The sequence below is a fragment of the Podarcis cretensis genome, assembly GCF_951804945.1.
Source record: "Podarcis cretensis genome assembly, chromosome: 2".
Classification (NCBI taxonomy): Eukaryota; Metazoa; Chordata; class Lepidosauria; order Squamata; family Lacertidae; genus Podarcis; species Podarcis cretensis.
The window spans coordinates 7,899,238-7,923,558 of record NC_137171.1 but is presented as its reverse complement, the minus strand read 5'-3'; the positions used below and the strand labels follow the sequence as shown (position 1 = coordinate 7,923,558).

The window sequence follows — 24,321 nt, the reverse complement described above, 5'->3', positions numbered from 1 at the left end:
CATGACCTGGAAGCTGTACGCCGGCTCCCTTGGCCAATAAAGCGAGATGAGCACCGCAACCCCAGAGTCGTCTGCGACTGGACCTAACGGTTAGGGGTCCCTTTACCTTTTTACCTATAGCTCACAAGGCTTCCAAGGAAGTCCAGCACTCTAGGGATATGCAATTCTTTGGGCAACACCAAATGCCCCTCTTGAAATTTGCCTGGTATTTTCTGGGGACAAAGTTCGTTGGTTTTGGGGGTGGTGGAGGGGAAATATTTGCAGTGTTTCTGAAGTAAGGGAGGTGCACTTACCATAGCAAAAGACCCTCTCCCCTCCTGACTGAAGGTGGGGAAAATATCCGCTACTCAAGTCAGGTTTTTGTTGTTGTTTATGGCAAATGGCCATTAACAAGGAAAATGTTAACTCTTGTTGCTGCTACCATGGATAGCAGCAGCCAGGGGACGAGGCAGGAGTTCTTCTGGGTGGTCACAGAGTGGCTACAGCTTCCTGCACACTCCTGAAGAGCAGAATATCCCAAAAACATGTTCGTGGGGAAGAATTGTGGCTCATTTGACATTTTCCCCAATTCTGGAAGTTTATTTTTTATTTTTTGAAAAGTTTCTCCTAATCCTTAGCACCGGGGTCAGCATAACTCGCTGCTGCCAAAATACTGTGAATATGGCCACCCCACAAACAAAATTACCCTGTTGGGGTCCTATAGACTCACTAGCCCCCTCCAAAAAACAAAAGCCAGAAACATTTTAATTCCAGTGTTTTTCATCACAGCCCTATTGTTTAAAGAGAGATTAAAACCCTGCCTTTGGTATCAACCATTTTCAGACAGGTTATTAAGCATCCGTGCTTATTTAGCTAAGCTCATTTGGCTCTTGTGGGCTCCCTGGGGAGGAAGGGCAGGATATAAATGGAATAAATTAATAAAAACTAGTTAGTCATTGAGAGACTTGCCCCTCCATGAATTTTTAGAATGACTTTTTTTTGGGGAGACCATCACCACACCAGGTGCTAGAGCAGGCATAGGCAAACTCGGCCCTCCAGATGTTTTGGGACTCCCATCATACCTAGCTAACAGGACCAGTGGTCAGGGATGATGGGAATTGTAGTCCCAAAACACCTGGAGGGCCGAGTTTCCCTATGCCTGTGCTAGAGAAACATGGAACAACCCAGCAAACAAATAGCATTGTGAAAATGGAGTTCTCTCTCTTCCCTGCTTCCCCTTCAAAGTAGTGGGGGCGAATAGCTCCCACAATGCCAAGAGGGATCGTCAGATCCTCCTTTGTGGTGGCTGCTGCAACTTCTCATTACAGCACACCCCAAGCCCACACTCAGTGGCTGCTCTCAGAAGGAACTCCTTGCTCTCCAGAAAAAATGGCAGAATAGAACTGCCCATTATGTGCTTTGGCCAGGCCAGGCCAGACTGTAGCCATAGCAGCAAGGGATGTCTGTCTGGCAAGCAGCGGACAACTGATGGGAGGCAAAAACAGGGGTTCTGAGAGCAAGAGAAAAGCACGCCACTCTGAAATCTACCTACAGTATATTTATAACTTAAAGCACTCACATTAGTCAGTTCCCATTCTTCATTTTCCGGCACCCGGGAGTGCTTCCCTGTATAGTGACAGTCTCCAAGTTCCACGGGTCCCATCTTGGAACGGAGGCAGAGCTGCTTGCCGATGTTGTGCCGCAGGTCTCGCTGGGATGTGTATTCAAAGTACTGAATTGAGCAATTGAGAGGAGTCAGGCTTTTGCTTTGTTCTGGGGTAGAGCGGTTTATTTTTACACTTCAAGAAAACGTGGATGCAAAACAAAGTGGTAGGCAATCCCTTACCAATTTTGCAAAACTGTTCTCAACTGTTTTGGGGAACAAGTCTATATAGTTGTACCTTGGTTGTCAAACTTAATCCGTTCTGGGAGTCCATTTGACTCCCAGAACCGTTCGAAAACAAAGGCGCGGCTTCCGATTGGCTGCAGGAGCTTCCTGAACTCAGTCGAAAGACATGGGAGCCGCATTGGAAATTTGGCTTCTGAAAAACGTTCGCAAACCGGAACACCTGCTTCTGGGTTTGCAGCGTTCGGGAGCCGATTTGTTCAGCTACTAAGCCGTTCGAGATCCAAGGTATGACTGTAGAAGGTGTATTTTGATTAATGCAGCGTTCTTTTTTTCCTGTTTTAAAATGGAAACTTAGGGGGGAAATGTGGGTATGCTCTTATCCTAGGAAAGTTGCAAGTAGTTCAGACAGTGCAGAATAAATCTCTACAGAAGCACCTGTTTGCCTGAAATCATAGGGCAGCACAAAACTTCCAGACTGCAGCGCCTGAAAACATAGCCCTGTGGTGTGTGCTCAGACATGAGAAGAGACATGGGGTGCTGTCCAATGAAGCAGTTCCATTTGCACAAGGACTTTTGGCTGTGCAGCGGAACATCTTTCCCTCTGCACCCCCTAAATCTGTTCTGGGGTTTTCTCCAATCCTCTAGAAGGGTGTGGGAAAGGGCATGAGAAGAGAGGAGAAGGAGGGTAAGTTTCATTGCACAAACAGAAACCCTTGCACTAATGGGAGTGTTTTGCTGGATTCCACCCTAACACCGGACTTTTCTGACGAATTCCATACCTGATTGCCTCCCATCCCATGGCAGGGGTACATGATTAGCGGCTTCCCTCCATGGTTGTTCTCTCCAACATCCAGGCAGCGTTTGGCACCCTCATTTCTAATCTGAAAACAATCCAACACTGTCAGGGGCCCATCTACAGCCAGAAGCAGTACCAAGGTGTGAATTTGCCTAAATACTCAGAGACACAGCCCTGTTGAATCTGCACTCTTTCTGTAAGCAGTGTGCAGTCCTGAATTCCCCCCTTCAGCCCAACTAACCTCCCACCTCTCTCAAAGCACCTCCCGACCTGGCCACAGTGATCCATGCGACGGTCATCGCCAATCTTGACTACTGTAATTCGCTCTATGCGGGGCTGCCATTAAAGCTGTCCCAGAAACTCCAGCGGGTGCAGAATGCTGCAGCGAGGCTCCTCACAGGGTCTCTGCCATGGGAGCATATTCACCCAGTGCTTTTCCAGTTGCACTGGCTCCCGGTGGAGTACAGGGTCAGATTTAAGGTGCTGCTTTTGACCTTTAAAGCCCTTCACGGTCTAGGACCCTCGTACCTATGGGACCGCCTCACCCAGTATGCCCCACAGAGAGCCTCAAGGTCCATAAATAGCAACACCCTAGTGGTCCCGGGCCCTAAGGAAGTTAGATTGGCTTCAACCAGAGCCAGGGCCTTTTCAACTCTGGCCCCGGCCTGGTGGAACGCTCTGTCTCATGAGACCAGGGCCCTGCAGGATCTGATTTCTTTCCGCAGGGCCTGTAAGACAGAGTTGTTCCACCTGGCCTTTGGCTTGGAGCCAATTTGATTCCTTCCCTCTCTTTCTTTTTTCCTTTCCTTCTCCTCCTGGGACGAGGCTACATTTTAATATTTTAATGTTGTATTTTAATTTTGTTTTTAAGTTGTAATCATTCAACTTGTTTTTATTATTGCTTGTTAGCCGCTCTGAGCTCGGCTGGGGAGGGCGGAGTATAAATAAAAAATATTATTATTATTATTATTATTATTATTATTATTATTAAAGCAACTATATCTATCTTCCATTTCTAGCTACTAGCATACCTAGTTCCTGCTCAAGAAACAAAAACTGTACCACTCCTTTGCAACATATGCACCCTTTTTCAAAAACCCTCCCACTAGCTTTCAAATCAGAATATTCTAAGTTCTGGAGACAGTGACGGCCATTAGATTGGTTCCTTAGTAGAACTGACAGAGGGAGGGAGGAAGAGAAGCAGGGGCTTAGGAAGGGAGGTGGTGGGGGTGGACCGCCCCGGGTGCCCTCACTGAGGGGGGTGACATTCGGCACGCCACTTGCCCGTTACTCCCAAGCTTACCCTGAGCCATTGAGGCAGGAGGGGAAGCTGCGCCGCTTTGCCGGCGCCGTTTCCCCCTTCCCCCTTCATTTTGACAGTTTGGGGGAGGCTTGGGAGTTGCGGGCAGGTGGTGTGCCGAATGTTCACCACGGGGAGCTCGCTCTGTCCCCAGCTGCAGTGCACCCTCCGCACCACACACCCCTTGGGAGCATGCCCACCCTAGGCAGGGCGGGCATGTGCTCCACTGCTAGAGGGAAGGAAGGAGTCAAGTTCATAAGCTTTTGAAGGCTGGTTAATGAAAGGTTTCTTTTATGTAGCAAAGCCAAAGGGCAGCAAATAAAAGACGCATCCAGATTTCCTTTTCCTGCTGCATAAGGTAAAGGGACCCCTGACCATTAGGTCCAGTCGTGGCCAACTCTGTGGTTGCAGTGTTCATCTCGCTTTATTGGCCGAGGGAGCCGGCATACAGCTTCCGGGTCATGTGGCCAGCATGACTAAGCCGCTTCTGGCGAACCAGAGCAGCGCACGGAAATGCCGTTTACCTTCCCGCCAGAGCGGTACCTATTTATCTACTTGCACTTGGACGTGTTTTCGAAGTGCTAGGTTGGCAGGAGCAGGGACCGAGCAACGGGAGCTCACCCCGTTGCGGGGATTCGAACAGCCGACCTTCTGATTGGCAAGTCCTAGGCTCTGTGGTTTAACCCACAGCACCACCTGCATCCCTTAAGCTGAGAAGTACAGATTGACAAAGCAAAAATTAAAGCTTTTGAAGGCTGGTTAATGAAGGGTTTGCTTTATGTAGCAAAGCCAAAGGGCAGGTAATAAAAGATTCATCCAGATTTCCTTTTCTGCTGCATAGGTCCCTTCTTTAAAGCTCTGTGTCCAAGTGGTCCCCTCTCCTGCCATGGCGCTTTCCCCCCAAAACCTGCTGAATCAGAGCAAATGGCAATCTGGGGAAAACCTGAAGTGCCCTTTTGTTGTGCTTCAGCTTTAAAGCATGGCGTTGTGCCTGCAAAGCACAGGACAAAAGATATGAGTCGATGTGTGAAGATGTGCACCGTTTTCACTTGTTGGAGAATCAAACCTATTCCCGGAGTTTCACTCTTAGTCACATTGGAGTGGGATGGAAGATTGGAAATACACAAGCAATTTTAAATGTTTATACATGTAGGTTTTACAGGCCTACCATCTGGATTTGGAACATAGGGGGAAGCGGGGCACATTGATGCACCAACAATATTTCGATATCGAGAAATGTTATTTGTGTTGCGACATCACTAAAACGTGTCTATACATGTGTGAGTACAACAGTTGCGATTGCGCCGCCCGCCAGTTAGCCGTTGGCGTTTGGCAAGAGTAGGTATTAGCACGGCCAACTAAAAAATTACGTGAAATGTAAAAGTGTTCCAACACTGTTTTATGTTGTTTAGTTAAGATTTTAAAATACCCAAAGGTAAGTTATTCCACTCAGTACTCAGGATTACACGTGATTTAAGTTCAATGGTTTTATTAATAATTGTTAGGTTTGGTTTTTTTTAAAAAAATGTCCATTGGGGCACTTTGATACACCAAGACACATTGATACATTGATACATATAAAAGTGCCCCACTAGTGTACAATAGTGTCCCAATATACAAGTTTGCATGAAATCTCTAATCTCATTAAATTTGAAAAGAAAAAAACGGTTGTTTACTACGTGGCCAAAGTCATTTCTAAATATAATTTGACTGATTATCAAGTGTCATATCTCAGGAAAAAAACAGGATTTTGTATGTTTGTCAAACATCATCTCTTTATACTTTTTTCTATTGACTTAAGTGGATATAATGTGCAATAGAAGCTAAACGTTAAGTAATTATCTTATTTTTTATAAGCATTTTGTTTAAATTACTATTTTTTGGACTACCAAATGTGAGTTCTTATACTTTTAAAGTTTTTCCAAAGTTTTTTTTTTTTTTAATGGATAGCTGTTTGAGAAGAGATTAATATAAGTTTTGATGTTTTGTTAAGAAAACCTGCCATAAAGTCTATGATGTGTGTGAAACACTGTTAGTTTTGATACGTAATTTAAATTTTAAGTAGCAAATTGTAGGGCTGATTATGATCTCTCACAATAAAAAATGTTTTTTCATTAAATTTTTGCAAATAATTACTATTCTCATACAATTTATGCTTTGTATCAAAGTGCCCCAGCGGTGGGGCAGAATGATACAAACCCCATTTTTTAACTGAAGTCATTATATTCTCATTATCTTCTAACTTTAATGGTTCTTTTGATTGCTATTATAACATTGATTAGTTATGCCATGCATCAAGCAAAAAAATAAAAAAACATTTGACTCATTTTTGTTACATAAAATATGAGATTGAGTTTTTCTGTATCAATCTGCCCCACTTCCCCCTACATATATTCGCAATCCGAATCTGGACCAGATACTGCCATTCTGAGCCATGTCCTCACTGCAGAATATATTATGAACCAAGAAAGGGCCAAGTGGAAAATTTGGGGTGTTTCTCCCTGAGGCATCTGGCAGAACGCGGTTGGATGTAGATGGCAAGGCTAGATGCTCCTTTGCTGTGACCCAGAAAGAACTCTCTCATGCAATGAACACCCCAAACCCGCACTTACAGCTCCGTAAAACGCCGGCGTAAGGTCTGGGATGAAGATCTCGGGATAAATGGTTTGTAGGTACCAGGTGAAATTCTTGCAATGTAACCGCTCCTTCAGCTCAAGCCTCTCAGCGAGGTCTCCATATGTTTTCTGAAAAGGCACAGCATGGTTTGTTTGTTTTTAAAGTATCAGTTCATAAAAAGGAGACACTATCACTGCCCACCCTCCTTCCTGTATAGAACCCACCAAATCTCTAAATGAATTATGAAAACAAACAATTCCTTACTTTATTTTTTTATTTGCTTAAGACAGCAGTCAGCAAACTTTTTCAGCAGGTCCACTGTCCTTCGGACCTTGTGGGGGGCTGGACTATATTTTTTGGGGTGAAATGAACGAATTCCTATGTCCCAGAAATAACCCAGAGATGCATTTTAAATACATAAAAGCACACATTCTACTCATGTAAAAACACCAGGCATACCCCACAAATAACCCAAAGATGCATTTTAAATAAAAGGACACATTCTACTCATGTAAAAACACACTGATTCCCGGACCGTCCGCGGGACGAATTTAGAAGGCGATTGGGCTACATCCGGCCCCTGGGCTTAGCTTGCCTACCCATGGCTTAAGATGCGAGAAGGGCTGTCTTAAGCATATGCGGCGCTGGGGTGGAAAGATCCGCCCAGCGCCCCCCCCCCCCAGTTGCCCAGTCCCAGGCATGCAGGAGGACGGAGCTGGCTGGCCGCTTCAGCGTCTCGCTGGTTCGGTCTCCTCCGAACTCGCAGCGCAGAGCTGGCCGCAGGAGAAGAGCCCACCGCGGAGCTCTGACCGATGGGCAGGCTCTTCCCTGGACTCTACTCTCAGCCCCTGGACTCTCGGCCTGGTGCCCAAGAGCCCAGCGCCTGGGTGCCCCGCACCCCTAGCACCTATGGGTAAGACGGCCCAGGATGTGAGCTTAAATCCAAGGTACGCCTCAGCCCTGGGAGCAGTGGCGTAGGGTGGGTTGTCAGCACCCGGGGCAAGGCAAGTAATTTGCGCCCCCTAACCCGTGGATTTGCGCCCCCTAACCCTAACCCCCAGATGTTGCGCCCGGTGCGGCTGGCCCCCCCTGCACCCCCCACGCTACGCCACTGCCTGGGAGCTGCATCCAGGCTTAGTCTGCAAAGGCTTAGAAGGGCTCCACGTTACTCTCCTTTCTAGACTTCTGGAGGTTCTTGAGGGTAAGTTGCCTCCAACTGCCACGACCTGGCAAGGCCCCAGCAGATCTCTCCCTGCTCCCCAGCCTATGGCTGGGCACTCCAGAGGTGAGAGAGGGGCAACTCTCAGTCACCCAACCGCTGAAACAGTGGAACGGTCTTCCTTGAGAGGTTGGACTCTCCTTCCTTAGAGGTTTTTTAAGCAAAGGTTGATGGCCATCTGTCATGGATGCTTTAGCTGAGGTTCCTGTATTGCAAGGGGTAGGACTAGATGGCTCTTAGAATCCTAGAGTTGGAAGAGACCACAAGGGCCATCGAGTCCAACCCCCTGCCAAGCAGGAAACACCATCAGAGCACTCCTGACATATGGTTGTCAAGCCTCTGCTTAAAGACCTCCAAAGAAGGAGACTCCACCACACTCCTTGGCAGCAAATTCCACTGTCGAACAGCTCTTACTGTCAGGAAGTTCTTCCTAATGTTTAGGCGGAATCTTCTTTCTTGTAGTTTGGAGCCATTGCTCCGTGTCCGCTTCTCTGGAGCAGCAGAAAACAACCTTTCTCCCTCCTCTATGTGACATCCTTTTATATATTTGAACATGGCTATCATATCACCCCTTAACCTCCTCTTCTCCAGGCTAAACATGCCCAGCTCCCTTAGCCGTTCCTCATAAGGCATCGTTTCCAGGCCTTTGACCATTTTGGTTGCCCTCCTCTGGACACGTTCCAGTTTGTCAGTGTCCTTCTTGAACTGTGGTGCCCAGAACTGGACACAGTACTCCAGGTGAGGTCTGACCAGAGCAGAATACAGTGGCACTATTACTTCCCTTGATCTAGAAGCTATACTCCTATTGATGCAGCCCAGAATTGCATTGGCCTTTTTTTTTAGGCTCTTGGGGTCCCTTCCACCTTTACAATTCTATGCTTCTATGAAATGCCCACACAGACATACCTTGGCTTACGGACGCTTTAGGTTGCACGATTTCGAGTTGCGCACCACGCCGAACCCGGAAGTACCGGAACGGGTTACTTCCAGGTTTCAGCACTTCTGCACATGCGCAGAAGCGCTAAATCATGCTTTGTGCATGTGCAGAAGTGCTGAATCGCAACCCGCGTGTGTGCAGATGCGGCGCTGCGGGTTTCGAATGTGCTTCCTGCACGGATCACGTTTGCAACCTGAGTGTCCACTGTACAGGGCTTTTTCGTGCCTTGGTAAGGCTCCCTGCAACTATGTTTGATAACCTTCTTCACTACAGCTGAATCAGCTCTACATACAGAAATGAGAAGACACGATGCAACAACTCTGAATCAGACCTCCCCAAACTGTTGTCCTCAAGATGTTTGGACTCCAGCTCCCATCAACCCTGATCATAGACTCTGCTAGCTGGGGCTGATGGAACTTGCAGTCCAAAAACCAAGGAAGGCTGCTCTAAATACATGCTTGAAAACAAGGGACGGGCACTCCTGATCCTTCAGAGCGACCTTTAGGGGAAGTTGGCTTACATACCTCTCTAGCCATCTGGGAGGCCTGCTGGTTCCTTCTGTAGAAGATTTCTTTGTAGTCGTCCATCCAGACTTCCGCCAGACGCACCTGGTTTCTGGAGATGACTTGAGTTCCTTTGGGGAAGGTGTGGGGACTCTTGGAACGGAACACGTGGCCAACCACAGAGCAGGGGATGATCTCCAGCTGGCCCCCACACTGCCAAACCTGCAGAAAAGATATGCCCCCCATCCCAACAGAAACCCTTAATTTGAGCCTGCCTGGGCCAAGGTGTGAAACGTGTGGCTATCTTTTATGCCTCTCTCTTCTTTAAGGCAGAGAATCAGCATCACAATCATTAGGAAGCTGCCTTATATGGCACTGGTGCATCTACTTTAGTATTGTCTACACTGAAATAGCAGCTTTGGAACGGTGGCATGGAGAAAATGTTTGACACTGCCTCTCTCGCTCTGCACCATGCTTGAAAGTCCAGGCACCAAAGCTGCTTTTGTTTAGAACAGTAATGGGGAACCAGTAACCTTCTGGACACTGGTCAACTCCCGCTAGTCATCAAATCATTGAATTGTGGAGTTGGAAGAGACCTCGGGGTCATCTAGTCCAACCCCCTGTATTGAAGGAATCCCAACATGACAGATGGCTATCCAACCTCTGCTTAAAATTCTCCAAAGAAGGTGAGTCCACCAACTCTTGCGTGAGTCCCAAATGGTCAGGAGTGAGGGGAATCAGAGTTAAATATCTGGAGGTCCACAGGTTCCTCACCACAACTTTAAAAAGCAAACTATCATATTGTCAGAGCTGCCTCCAGGTCCCAGCTCACAGAGGACCAACGCTAGGCTGTAGTTATGTACAAAAGTCTTTATTGAGGTTCAGTTTCCATTTTAAAGCCGCAGCGCGCAGCTCTACGTCTCGACCTTAGACCGGCGAAGTCCCGTCTGAGTCTCCGCCCCTTCCACACCAGTTTAACACTCTCGCTTTGCTCCACCTCTTCCTAAGTTCCTTTCTCCTCTGGGCCCTTCTGCCCGCTAGGGTTTCATCCTTTCTGGACTCCTCTGACGCTGACCCTGATGATTCTTCCCCCTCCTTCCGGCGGGCTTTAGGACCTGGTTCCCTATCCGGGCTACCTTCTGTGCCGCTCGCCTGTACATTTGAACTTGGCGCGCGCGCCCAGCCTGCAGCTTTCCTCTTGACCGTTCCCTCGCTCTCCGATGGAGGCGTGGCCAACCCTGACTCATCTTCTCTCGCTGGTGGTACATATGTGGGCTCTGATACCTGGGACTCCTCCCCCCCACTACGCTCTGGTGGGGAAGCTGGTCCTGATTTCCAACTGCTGCTCTGGGAGTCCCCTTAGGCCCCTTGCTTCTGGGGTGTCCCCCTTGGGTCCCCCCTTGCCCTGCCCATCGGTGCCCCCTTCTGTGAGTCTTCCGATTCGCTGGAGAGGCTCATGGAATCTATCGGGCTGCTGTCATCTTCTCCTACGCTGCCCTCGGATTGCTCCCCCTCGCTCTCCATCTCCTCTCCTCCCTGCGCTCCCGCTGAGTCCCTGACACATATGTTCTATCCTATGTGGTGGACTTGTAAAAGGGTAAAAGAGCATTGGGAAATAATTTGTAATGAATTGAAAAAAATGTTTAAAAGTACTCCCCCCAAAAAAAAAAACAAAAACAAAAAACAGAAATCCTTTTTGTTGGGGATAATTCAGATGGAAATTCCCAGGTGTCAAAAAAGACTATTTATGTGTGCCACTACTGTGGCCCATGTTTTGTTGGCCCTAAATTGGAAAACGAGTGAGGTTCCAACTAAAGAAGAATGGCAACTTAAGCTGATGGAATACACGCAGCTGGCAGACATAACTTACAGAATAAGAGCACAAGAAGAATATACATTTAAAGAAGATTGGAAAATGTTTACTGAATATATGAGTGAAAGTTGTGTACATTTGAAAATGCTGGCAGCATTAAGATATATTCAACAGTGTAAATAAGTTTTGATGGATGTAATAATGGGATACTGAATGGTTTAGTTTATGTAAAATATGCAGGGATCTATGGCATGCAAACTGAACAATGGAAGGAGAAGAAGGGAAGTCTTTGATATTTTAAGGTTGTTCAAATGAATATTCTAAAATGCAAAATAGAAAAATGTAATAAAAATTATAAATATATATAAAGGTAAAGGTAAAGGTACCCCTGCCCGTACGGGCCAGTCTTGCCAGACTCTGGGGTTGTGCGCCCATCTCACTTAAGAGGCCAGGGGCCAGCGCTGTCCGGAGACACTTCCGGGTCACGTGGCCAGCGTGACATCGCTGCTCTGGCCAGAGCCAGAGCCAGAGCCGCACACGGAAACGCCGTTTACCTTCCCGCTGGTAAGCGGTCCCTATTTATCTACTTGCACCCGGAGGTGCTTTCGAACTGCTAGGTTGCCAGGCGCTGGGACCGAGCAGCGGGAGCGCACCCCGCCGCAGGGATTCGAACCGCCGACCTTTCGATCGGCAAGCCCTAGGCACTGAGGCTTTAACCCACAGCGCCACCTGCGTCCCATTAGCGCCACCTGCGTCCATATATATATATATATATATATATATATATATATATATATATAACAAATTAGCAAACTGAAACACAAATTATGCGTTTCACATATCATCTTCCCTTGTGTCACGACCATGAATGCTGCGATTCAGGTACAGAAAGGTCCTGTCAGCGAGAGTCAGAGAGCTCCAACAGCACCAGAGTCTGAGGAGCAGAAATCCTGAGATCATCCTTTTCCCTACCAGCCCCTTCGAAGGAGCCCAGGCCCCACACCCAGAGCTGGTGACCCCAATGTTACCAGTGAGGAGCTAAAGGGCCTCTTCACCAACACAAGGGTTCCTTATACCCCAAAGCGCGCATTCCACTCTGGTACGGATGAAACTAGTCCCTACCTTGGGACCTACTTAGAGGTAATCTGGACTTTGCCACTTTGAGATTTGTCTAGCTAGCAACTAGGGTGGATGAACATCACTAGGGCGATACAAGCAGCTGCAACCATGCTTAATGTCTCTGCAACAGAGCATGCTGCAGCTACTTGCTCCCTTCTGCTACTTGGCTTTGGGCACATTATAGACCTGAGTATACCACTGAAGGCACGGCCAGGCATTTTTGTGGGTGTGCAATGGCAGTCTTGGATAGAAGATCCCTGGCTAAGAAACTTCTATACCCACTTCTGATTTTCCTTGCAGCCACAGGGTGGCACTCCAAACAGCTTTTAGCCTTCGAAAGCTGCTTTTCAGACGGGGCCCTTTTGAAAATTAACATTTATGCTCGTAAAACCACCATAAAGAGCACCCACGTGATCCACTAAAGCTTTTCATTGCAATAATGAAAGAAAACACACTTCTCCTCCTTTAAAAGTATTTCAGTTATTTCCTTTACTTTATATACCCATATCTAATCTGTAAATTTATCCCAGATTTTCTTACATTTTCCTAGTACAGTGGTGCCTTGCAAGACGAAATTAATCCGTTCCACGAGTCTCTTCGTCTTGCGGTTTTTTCATCTTGCGAAGCACGGCTATTAGCGGCTTAGAAAAAGGGGGGGGGAAAGGGAAAAAACTCGCAAGAACTTGCAAGACGTTTCGTCTTGCGAAGCAAGCCCATAGGGAAATTCGTCTTGCGAAGCACCTCAAAAGACGGAAAACTCTTTCGTCTAGCGGATTTTCCGTCTTGCGAGGCATTCGTCTTGCGGGGCACCACTGTAATTCTAAGGTAGCATAACTCTTTCAATAATGTGTAGTTGTCACACTTGCTGTGAGCAAATTCAGAACCACATTGCTGCTTGAACATATCCTTTATCAATAGAAATTGAAGGTATATACAAGGAACTGCTATTTATGCAGGATGCATGTTTTATCGTAACAGGAACGACCCTCTCTTCCCCACCCCTTTTTCTCCATGGAGGAAGAGTTTGGAAGATTTTGCTTCCAGCTTTGGTTAACTACACCTTCCCTGTGCCATCCAAGTCCGACAAATGATGATTAATCTTAACTATGGTTTATTTGAAACAAGCCAACTTTGAAACTGTGGTTTATGAAGCTGGATTATTTCAACAAATCACAGATATCATCAACCACAGGTTTAGGGTTTGGGTGCAATGTTAAATTATGGTTAATTGAAACCTGAAAAAAGACACTCCAGGGGAGGGGAGTGAGCCCAGGGGGAGGCTAGGCTTGCTCACGTCACAATCCTTTAGTTTTGATTTTTTTTCCCTTTAAAGCAGCAAGACAACCCAACCCTAATGGCAACACATTACAAAGCAAACGAAGGAATGTTGTTTCTCACCTTCTCCCCGGGATTGCCTTGTTGGAGAGCTGGTGATTGATTGATTGATGAATGAATGCTTCCCTGCAGTGGCGTAGCGTGGGGGGTGCAGGGGGGGCCAGCTGCACCGGGCGCAACATCTGGGGGGGGGGCGCGCTCGCACTCGCAGCTCTCTGCCCCTACCTGGCTCACTCACTCTCTCTCACTGCAGTGCTGGCTGTGCAAATCCGATCCGAGCTGCCGGGTCGCCGCCCACTGTGGAGGGGGAGGGTGCCAGGCGTGCATTGCGGTGCGGAGCAGAGAGAGAGCGAGGGAGGGACTATCTGGGGGAGGGACAGTGCAGCGGCCACCCAGCGCAGCGCTGAGCGCGGGAGAGAACCACACCCGACCAGCCCAGGCAGCAGCAAGAAGAAGCTGGCAGCGGCGGCAGGTTAGGGGTTAGGGGCGCAAATTACTTGCCTTGCCCCGGGTTAGGGGGTGCAAATTACTTGCCTTGCCCTGGGTGATGACAACTCACGCTACGCCGCTGATTCCCTGTGCTGCAAATTTGGTATAGTTGGAAAATACGCCGGGCCAGCCATAGCTGTACTGCAATTAGGATATTGTACCTTTCCTTCTTACCCGAAAGGACATCTCCACGTTTTCCCCACCCCAGATTTCCATCTGATCATCATAAGAGCCGATGTGCTCAAAATAGGACTTGGAAATGGCAAAGAGTCCGCCAGCAAATGTGGGAGTCCTGCAAAAAGGGAGAATTGTGAGTATGTTATTCAAATTCCAGCAAGAGAGATACTTAGTGAAAGGGAAACTGCAGCATCAATCAGTGCTCAAGTTCCTCTCTGAAATTCCTAGTTTGATCTTTAGGGTATATAGACCTACGACTTGTTCCTTACACCGTCTGGGAGCTGCATGCATCAATTTCAGTCAAGCAGGTTCTGCCCACCCCAGAATACCATCATTACAGGAGATCAGATCTGTGGCGAGGAGCCAAGGCTTTTCTTGCAATACCCCTGAGGCTCAGAGAGAAGATTCAGGCAGCTCTGCAAGGGACATCCATTTAGGCTAGCTTTCTGAGGAGTGATCTGTTGGTGCTTCTTTTTGCTGTTCTGTTGAATTAGTTTTTTTTAAAAAGAAATTTATGCATATGGATTTTGTATGTGTTTGAGAGGTGCATTTGTTTATGATTGCTTATATCAAGTTCCCAGTAGTCTGCCATCCCAAAATCTAACTACTTCCACAACTGATGCTCTTACAGACCACTGATCTGATCCTTGGAACTGTCTTTCGAAAGTATTAAAACCAGGTTCTAAACTATGCAACAGGAAGAATAAACGTATATTAAATAAAACAGAACAAGAAGAATGTGCGAGAACAAGGGTCAATAGGACTAAGAGAACATCAAAGGCCTAGAGGAAGGGAGAGTTGACACCATTGCCCACCCATTGCTTCCATCACAGCTGCTGCTGCAAATCTCAAGGAAGTGCAATCCATCTAGATGCCCAAAATGTTCTTCAGGAATTACTGGGTACAAAATCATGGCTGGAGAGCATGCAAAGTGTGTAGGGTTATTTTCCAACATGGTCCTTGAAGAATCATTTAAAAAACCCTGCACTTTTCGTGCAACTTTTCCAGTCACCACTACCTTCCAAACTTTTAAAAACCAATATATTTTTGTTGTATGCTATTTTGTCGTATGCTATTTTACTTGGAGTCCTGCTATCAAATAGATGTGAGGAGTGGACAAGTTGATTGAATATTGTAGGAATCAGTATAAACAAATACATAGCTTAGTATTAGGTCTCGAGTAAATCTAGAGTTGAAATAGATAGGGTATTTAATAGAGAACAAATTGGGTGATTAAAAAGTTGTGGATTACGCAGAGTAGTGGAAAAGCAAAGGAACCAGGAAAAGTGTGGAAGAGAAATCATATGGTATATGTATATATGCTGAAATATGTATATATGCTGAAACAAATAATAATAAAAAAATCCTTCCAGTAGCAGCTTAGAGACCAACTAAGTTAGTTATTGGTATGAGCTTTATTTACTGTATTTGGTACAAAGTTGTAAGTGGGACAGGGGAAGGGGGGAGGGGAGGGGGTTAAATATGCTCTCTGTTCCCATTTTTGAAAATGCAAATAATTAAAAAATAAGATTTGAGGATTTAAATGTTTTAAACAGTAGAAGCTGACCGGTGTGCCGCACATATGCTCATCCACACCCACACACCCACACACATCCACCCTAGAAATTCCAAACACTTCATTCAAACTGAAACTATGAACAGCATAACTTTCATATGCTTATTTTGCTTCCAAAAGTGCGTAGAGCCCAAGACATGACGTTGTATCCAATTTCAGCCATGCTCAGAGCAGACCCACTGCAATTAATGGACACATGGCCGGCTTAGGTCCCTTCATTTCAATAAGTCTACTCTTGAGAAATGGACGCGGGTGGCGCTGTGGGTTAAACCACAGATCCTAGGACTTGCCGATCAGAAGGTTGGCGGTTTGAATCCCTGTGACGGGGTGAGCTCCCGTTGCTCGGTCCCTGCTCCTGCCATCCTAGCAGTTCGAAAGCACGTCAAAGTGCAAGTAGATAAATAGGTACCACTCCGGTGGGAAGGTAAACGGTGTTTCCGTGTGCTGCTCTGGTTTGCCAGAAGCGGCTTAATCATGCTGGCCACATGACCCGGAAGCTGTCTGCGGACAAACGCCGGCTCCCTCGGCCAATAAAGCGAGATGAGCGCCGCAACCCCAGAGTCGGTCACGACTGGACCTAATGGTCAGGGTTCCCTTTACCTTTTTACTCTTGAGGAAACCAGCAGCAACCAAGCCCAGATGTGTTAAAGGAGAGGGAGAACTAAGGAGAAGAACGTCAGGCAGGCCTTGGCTGATCACATCAGAAGCAGCAGGGACAGCCCCAGGGCTTAGGATGGCGCTCAGTCACTAAGAACTTTGAGGCAGAGCTTTTTGGAGGTAGACAAGCCCTTCATTCAGCCTCAGGTATCATTACGATAAATGCATATTGCCAAGCCAAATTTGAGAGCACTTGGGGACGAAGCTTTTCAGTCTGCCCTGCTCCTTTCGCAAGAGGCATTTCTTTCTTTCTTTTTTAAAAAGAAAGAAATGGAGATTGTAGTCGAAAACTTGCTTCAACAAGGTCCCCCCCCCCTCCTGAAACACAGCTCTGTTCTTACCAAGGCGAGCAGCGTAGATTAAGAGCCGCTGACAAGCCAACCTGCCAGCCTCTCTCCCTCTCAGAATATGCAGCAGCAACAAAAAGGAGTCCCTGAGCCCCTTTCATTGGGGGCAGAACAGCCTCCCGTCTGACCTCTGCACAAAGAGGAGCTGTACTTGAGGCCAAAAGGAACAGGGGTTTTGTCTCGCTGGTGCAATGGCGAGGGCCGGAGGGCCGGTATTAAATGTCTTCCACTTGATGAATTCAAGGTCATTTCGAGCTTTAAGAGGTTGGGATACTGGTTACCTTAATGACTCTGCAGCTGCCCACTGCCAAAACAGACAAGAGGCTGGCAGGCTTTGAAAAGAGAAAGGAATAAACCTTGGCTCTTTCATGTCACGGCCTTCATTATCCTGGCTTTTGTACCGCCAAAAGGGGGGAAGGGGAGGGGGAGTCCTGGCATTGTGTCTCATAAAGAACTTCCGAGTATACCAAGTGGTTTATAATCCTTATATCCCAAGGAAGAGCCAGGAGGTAGATCACATTAATTTATATCTTTCTAATGGGGGTGGTGGTGCGCGAAGTGGGGATCTACAACACAAAGTTATATTGTTGGACTCCAGGTCCCAGCAGCTCCAGCTGGCTTGGCCAATAGTCAGGGATGATGGGAGATGAAGTCCATGGGTTCCTCATCCCAGCATCTCAATCCTGGCACCCACATGCAAAGTCATCTCTAGATGACTGCAGTATCAAAGGATGACTTGTGTGTATGAATGGGCCCACTGCACAGAAAGAACTGATTTCGTCATTATACCCTCAAACACATTGCTTTTCAGTGGCGTCTGTTCCCTCACTAAATTGCAGGCATCCAAGCCGGACAAAGGTTTCATCATAAGGTGCTTGGAAAAATTAAGAGTGATGTGCAAACACAGCTGACCCAAATCTCAGGGGTCATTTACACCAAAGGTTGCCTCATCCACTAGAAGAATTACTGGGTACAAACCTGCGTATCTGTGCAAGAGGTTTCCCCCACATTTCCTTCAGCCAGCCTTTCACTTACACACCCATTTATCATGTTCCGAATTGTTCTCAAAGCCACTCCAATTCTGCATACCAGAATTCCTTTGCTATTTTGTTTGCAAGGTCACTTATAGGTTGGAATACATGGAAGGGACAGAAAGGACTGAGAAGCTCCTGATTCTGCCTGTGATTGCTGGTTTTCTTTTGGCTCAATTCCACCGCCGATTGCCCTAAACTTTTTTATCCCACGGTAGCTGGCTTATTGAAAAACCAACTGGAAAAAAAAGGTGGCTTTTCCAAATCACCATCAAACCATTGTTTGAAAAATAAAACGCCTGCGAATAAAATTAGTTCCGAAGGAAAGAAAAAACACACTTTTGAACCCTGACATTCAGTTATTACCTCAAACCTCACAGTGCTACAGTGTTGTATCATTTAGCTGCTATTTTGTAGTTGGGGTTTTGTGGGAGAATAGGGCCAACCAAGGCACTACAACTGGTGCAGTTCTCAGGCCATGCTCTCCCTATCTCCTACAGGACAGCCAAAAGGTCAGTGGAAAGAGAAAGAAAGAAAGAAAGAAAGAAAGAAAGAGAGAGAGAAAGAGAGAAAGAGAGAAAGAGAGAGAGAGAGTGTTGGTGGGATTACAGCACCAAATAGCAGGTGCCTGGAAAACTCTGTTGCTAGCTCTCACACAACTAAAATGAAGCAAGAAGGATGCTGCTACCTTATTTTACCCATCATCACAAACAGTGCATAGGTACCATTTTAGGAGAGGCATTCCGCTCCCTTTCCACTTTATGACTCTTCTAAGATGACACCTCCCATCTGCAGTTTTTGTGAGTGCCTTAAACCACCACAACGTCAGTTGCATTCCTGTCTCACTGAGGTATTTGGATAATTTTTTTTAAAAAAACCTTTTAATTGATCCAACAAATGAAGCCAAACAAACATTACTAAATTTTATCAGGTCTAAGCGGTTAGTGTGTGGGTTTTGGTGCAGATTACACTGTGATCCGCAGAGGTTTACTTAACAGTGAGTGGCATCAAAAGGTCTATCAAAAAGGAGCTTTCATCATGGACCTACTTGATGGGATAAGTCTCATCTTTCCTTCTCTGCTTCTCATGCTGAGGGATGGACTCCCATCCAAAAGTCAGGCTCCAGTCGAAGTTGCCCCGGCTGTGCTGCTTCCCATACTGAATTGGCTTGGAAAACTCAAAAGTGTTCAAGTCAATGGTGGTGATATCTGGACTGACCACAGCGGTGGGTTCCTCAGCAATGCGTGATAAGAGAGGCTCCAACCAGCCATGGAAACATTCACCTAAGAAGAGAGAAGGAGAAATGGATGGCATCATCTGATGTTGTCTCTATATCATCCCGAGTCATTTCAGCCTTGCAAATCCTTTCAAAATTCCTTTCCCTGGACCTCATCTTCTTGACATTGTAACAGCCGCTTCTTCTCTCTTCCACCTGCTCCTTGTCCCCCAAGGAGAAAATGGCAGCTTCTGATCACCTTACCATGCAGATGTACACAGAAGCAATTTTTATTAAAATGTCTGCTGCCTAGCAGTCTACCACACTATTATAGATGCCCAGAACTGGAAAACTCCAAATAACTGGATGCTAATATCAGGACTCTCCCTGACTTTTCATACTTCTAATTTCATAGCCTGGAACTGATTTATGTTCTGGAATAACCATTTCAGGGTCCAAAAATATTGTGCAGAGCCACTGTGAAAATGCACACTGGCCTCTGGTGGTAACATGGAGAAAACATCCCAATGCAATACACTAAAACACTAGTTTTCTACTAGCGGGTTGGGACCCACTGGTGAGTTGCAGCCTGATCCAAGGTGGGTCTTAACAGGAGCATTATCGCCATTAAATCTATAGTAAAAGAAAGAAAGAAACAGAAATGGGTCACCAAATACATGTTTGGGTTAAACATGTGACCCTCCAGAGGTTGTTCAACTCTAATTCCCATCAGCCCCAGCCAACGCAGACAATGGCTAGGGATGATGGGAATTGTAGTCCATTGTGGGACCATAACACCATGAGGCCATCCTGCTGTATCTGTGTGGTGGCTTCCTTGAGTTCTTTCAACAAAATTCAGCCCAGCCAGAAAGGCTCTGGAACTACGACAGGCCCCACACTGGGTGCCCCCATTTGTTCCACCATAGTTCTGCTGCTATGCACTGTGGGGAGGATAAACCTCCTTCCTTTTGGCTTTCACTTTGCAGCCTCCTTCAAAAATACACTATTCTGCTATTGATGCAATAGCCAGGGCAGGCACAAATAAACTGCATCCCAAAGAAAGCCACACTTTGTGTGAATAGAAAGAGAGAACAAAAACATGCATGCCATTTTCATAACGCACAGCACGGGGCTGTATCCTATTGTGTCTTCCATGAGCAGAACGTTACCAAATCAGGATTCCTCACTCTCACCCCCAATAAAAGAGTACCGTATTTTTCGCCCCATAGGACGCACCACCCCATAGGATGCACCAATTTTTTTTTTTTGGGGGGGGGAAATAAAGAAAAAAAAAATATTTCCCCCCCAGGCACGGGGCAGGCGCGGGGGAAGCCCGAGCTTCCCCCGACCCCAGCCCCCAGAACAGCCTGCTATCCGCAAGCCTAGGGAGCTGTGCCGGTCTCCCCAGGCTTGCGAAGAGCTGCGTGAAGCCTGGGCGTGCAGGCAGCTCTGCGCAACCTTCGGGAGCCCGGTGCGGCCTCGCGCAGAGCTCAGGAGGGTTGCGCAGAGCTGCAGGAAGCCCGGGAGCGCAGGCAGCTCTGCGCAACCCTCCGGAGTCCGGCGCGGCTTCGCACCAGGCTCCGGAGGGTTGCGCAGAGCTTCCTGAAGCCTGGAGAGTGAGAGGGGTCGGTGCGCACTGACCCCTCTCGCTCTCCAGGCTTCAGCGAAAGCCTGCATTCGCCCCATAGGATGCACACACATTTCCCCTTCATTTTTGGAGGGGGAGAAGTGCGTCCTATAGGGCGAAAAATACGGTATATGCATGCAAGCATGTAAGTCTCTTGATTTCTGTACCTTTGGATCAGCCAGTTGATGCCATGTACGTGTGAGGGGAGCCCTTTGAGCCTCACATCATCTCCTAACGCACAGTCCTGCTGAGCCGAGTCTGCCCACACGTTCAGCTGCCAACCACGTTGATGCACACGTACAGAGAAACCACGTTGTTCTTCTGCACTTGATCACCGGCAACCGACCTTGTGAAGCAGCTCAGGTTGAGAAGCGCAGCACCCGAGGCAATGGCCAGACTCATATCGGTGCTGTTTAATCTGCGGCAGCTCATTCACGCATGAACCTCACAATCGGATGCTGCCGTTAGCAGCAGTTTGCAAACTAGCCTCAACGGTACAGCAATCAAACCATGTGCACAGCACTGTGTATGCATTGGCTTTGCAAAGCAAGACAGAGTTGCCAGCCTTGGCAATATTTTGCCTCTGGAAGCCCCACATCGAGGACTGAGCTCACCAACGGAGAGAGTTGCGACTTACAGTGAGCATCTAGGAAAGTGAGCACGTCTCCCGTGGCAACGCTGGCACCCAGCAACCGGGCAGTGATCAAGCCCTTCCTTTCCAGCTGCCGGACGACCTTCACTATCTGCAGTTGCTTCACATAGCTGTCCAACTCGTCTTTCAAGTAGTCTGGAACAGAAGGTATCAAGTGTTAGAGGGGCACAGCGCTCAAACGCCTGGCAACTGCATGGAAAAGGAATGATGCAAAAGGTGAGATTCGTTCCGAGCACAATCTTTTTGTAAAAAAGCTGCTTAACGTATCCTCCCCCCCCCCCTTCACAACATATTAAAAACCAATAAGTGGTCATGGATTCGGACTGCAATAAGCAGGGCAAGGAGAAGAGGATGGAGACAGGAATGGGGAGGGCAGGAGTGGAGAAACTTCTGCAGTTTGGGGGGGGGCACATTTCCTTCTGGGTGCAGGGCACCAAGGGCAAAAGCATCTGGAGCAATGGATGTCAATTCTAATAGGAGTTTGGATTTGATATCCCGCTTTATCACTGCCCGAAGGAGTCTCAAAGCGGCTAACATTCTCCTTTCCCTTCCTCCCCCACAACAAATACTCTGTGAGGTGAGTGGGGCTAAGAGACTTCAGAGAAGTGTGACTAGCCCAAGGTCACCCAGCAGCTGCATGTGGAGGAGCAGGGAATCGAACCCGGTTCACCAGATTACGAGTCTACCGCTCTTAACCACTACACCACACTGGCTCTAAAATAAATAAATTATATTTATACCCTGCCCTCCCTGGCCAAAGCCGGGCTCAGGGTGGCTAACACCAATAAAATCACAGTAAAAACATAATAGGGGGAAAAGAGAGGCTGGGAAAAACCCAATTTAAAATACAGGTTAAAATGCAATTTAAAATGCAGCCTCATTTTAAAATAGCTGATAAATCAAGACCATAAGAGGAGGGAAACATAAGGGTTAGACCAAGTCCAAACCAAAGGCCAGGAGGAACAGCTCTGTCTTGCAGGCCCTTTGTACAGGGATGTATTGAGTGTGAGGGAGGGATATGGTTTTAACTCTTGTTTTCAACGTATTTGCAGTTTTTTGTGTTTCTAACTATCCCCGGTGTAAACCTTGAGAGGGTTGTTTAGAAGGCATCCCTTAGAATCCAGGCCTAGTCCTTCTCTGGGCACTTAGCTCACTGCCAGGTGTGGCGCATGGCAGGAAGCGGTTCAAGTCACTGTGGTGAGACACAGCCTGCTTTTGCTCTTCTGCCGCATCAGGTTTTGAGACAAACTTGAAAAGCAGCTGCACGGAAGAGACCGCTTGAAACAGCATCCGCAGGAACAGGCAGCGCAGTACCAAGAAAAACAACGGCTGTGAAATGGAGGCAACTGCCATATAAATGGTAGCTGTGCTAGCCTGCTACAGTAACACTCTCTCTCTCTCTCTCTCTCTCTCTCTCTCTCTCTCTCTCTCACACACACACACACACACACACACACTCCTCCCCTCCCTCCAGACAACAGCTAAAGGTGCTTCCAGACGACCTATTTATTGAACATTCATTCTGCTTTGTTTGCAGGGAGGCTAGATGACCTTAAATCAAATTAAGTGTCCCAACCTGTTTCCTACTGCATTTCCCCATCACTTTTCTGAGCACAGAAAGGCTGATCTTTTGAGGAACGGGTTTGTTGCACAAGACCTACCAGTCAATTATAGTTGCACAACCTGAATTGGCCAGTTATGCGGTTGAGTCTCACCTGAAAATAGCAACAGTCTGGAAGTGCACCAAGCACTTGGTGACACTCAATAAACAACTTCCATCAGCCTCAGCCAGCATAGTCAACGGTCAGGGAAGACAGAAGTTGTAGTCCACAATATCTGGAGGGGACAATTTTGGTTACCCCTGGACTAGATGTAGCATCCAAATGTTTTGGATGGAAGAACTAGGAAAAACCCAAAACAGAACAGAACAGAACCCACAAGGAAGTGGAAACTATTTGATGTGTGCAAGTGTTAAGCATACAGTTCTGATACTCTGGGTCACCTAATTTAGTGCAGCACAAGATTCAGAAGGCAACAGAAGTCTTGCACCAACAACAGTATGACATGCTGAACAGGCATTTAGTTTTTCTCCCCAGTTCTTCCCACTGACTACAGAGATTTAGGGCCAAACACCTATCATTTCTGTGCGCAGGAATACCATGCTGGCCAATACTTGCATGCATTCTTAGCCTTCCCAGAAGCCATGCTCAGATGGAAATTAAGCAACACTCCCAGCAGAACATTTGCTTTGGAGATGGTGAATGCACTGTATACCTGCTCAAAGGCCCAAACAGAAGTGATGGCATTTTCTAAAAGAAGGAAGGAAGGAAGGAAGGAAGGAAGGAAGGAAGGAAGGAAGAGCTAAGCAGGTATAAGGGGAGTAGAATTCCAAGCATAAGAGATGGACAGAGATTAAAGATTTGCTGCCTTCACTCTGTTATTATTTTGCAGGAGGGACTCAAGCACAAACTAGTACTTTAGATTTGAGCAGCTAAAGTGGATTAAAGGGCTCTGTCATTACCCCAGCGCAACAAAACCTTATGTGAGGAGTGCTCTGATGGTGTTTCCTGCTTGGCAGGGGGTTGGACTCGATGGCCCTTGTGGTCTATTCCAACTCTATGATTCTATGATTCTATGAAATCCAGTACAAAAGGGGACTTTTGCAGTTAGGAAAGTAACGGGGAATGCACGGAGAAGTGTGAGATGAAGAGATGAATGGTAAAACATATCAAACACCCCACAAGCAAATCAGTGTGAACAGAAAACAAATATTCCTTGACGCATGACTGCTCTGCAAACAAATCAGAACAAATGTTCAATAAAGTTTGGAAAGAATCTAACCCCCAGGTAAGCTTTGTGCAAGCAAATCAGGGATTAAATAACTATCTACATTAGACTAGCTGATATGTTAAAAAGAACTCGCAAACCCTTCTTGATGAGTTCAACAGCCTTCTGAGAACCTGAGTAGCTGAGATTCAGCACAGCAGATACTCTTCATCTCCCTGCTCCACCCCTGGGAAGTCCTGATGTTGAACTGTGTCATTATCTTAACCTCGAGCACAACCAATTTAGATTACTAAATG

The 24,321-nt window shown here is 47.0% G+C and overlaps 1 protein-coding gene across 2 annotated transcripts in view; it reads right to left on the bottom strand.

Annotated features, from left to right (window-relative positions):
* GALNT6 (polypeptide N-acetylgalactosaminyltransferase 6) overlaps positions 1–24,321 on the bottom strand; it is a 64,262-nt gene that overhangs the window by 1,163 nt on the left and 38,778 nt on the right. For both annotated transcript variants that reach the window (XM_079966717.1, XM_079966716.1), the window contains exons 4-10: positions 21,224–21,373; positions 18,792–19,026; positions 14,130–14,247; positions 9,221–9,421; positions 6,537–6,668; positions 2,608–2,709; positions 1,559–1,711 (exon numbers count right to left, since the gene is read on the bottom strand). In XM_079966717.1, the coding sequence (XP_079822843.1) occupies positions 1,559–1,711; positions 2,608–2,709; positions 6,537–6,668; positions 9,221–9,421; positions 14,130–14,247; positions 18,792–19,026; positions 21,224–21,373 (1,091 nt within the window). The remainder of the gene's footprint in view (positions 1–1,558; positions 1,712–2,607; positions 2,710–6,536; positions 6,669–9,220; positions 9,422–14,129; positions 14,248–18,791; positions 19,027–21,223; positions 21,374–24,321) is intronic.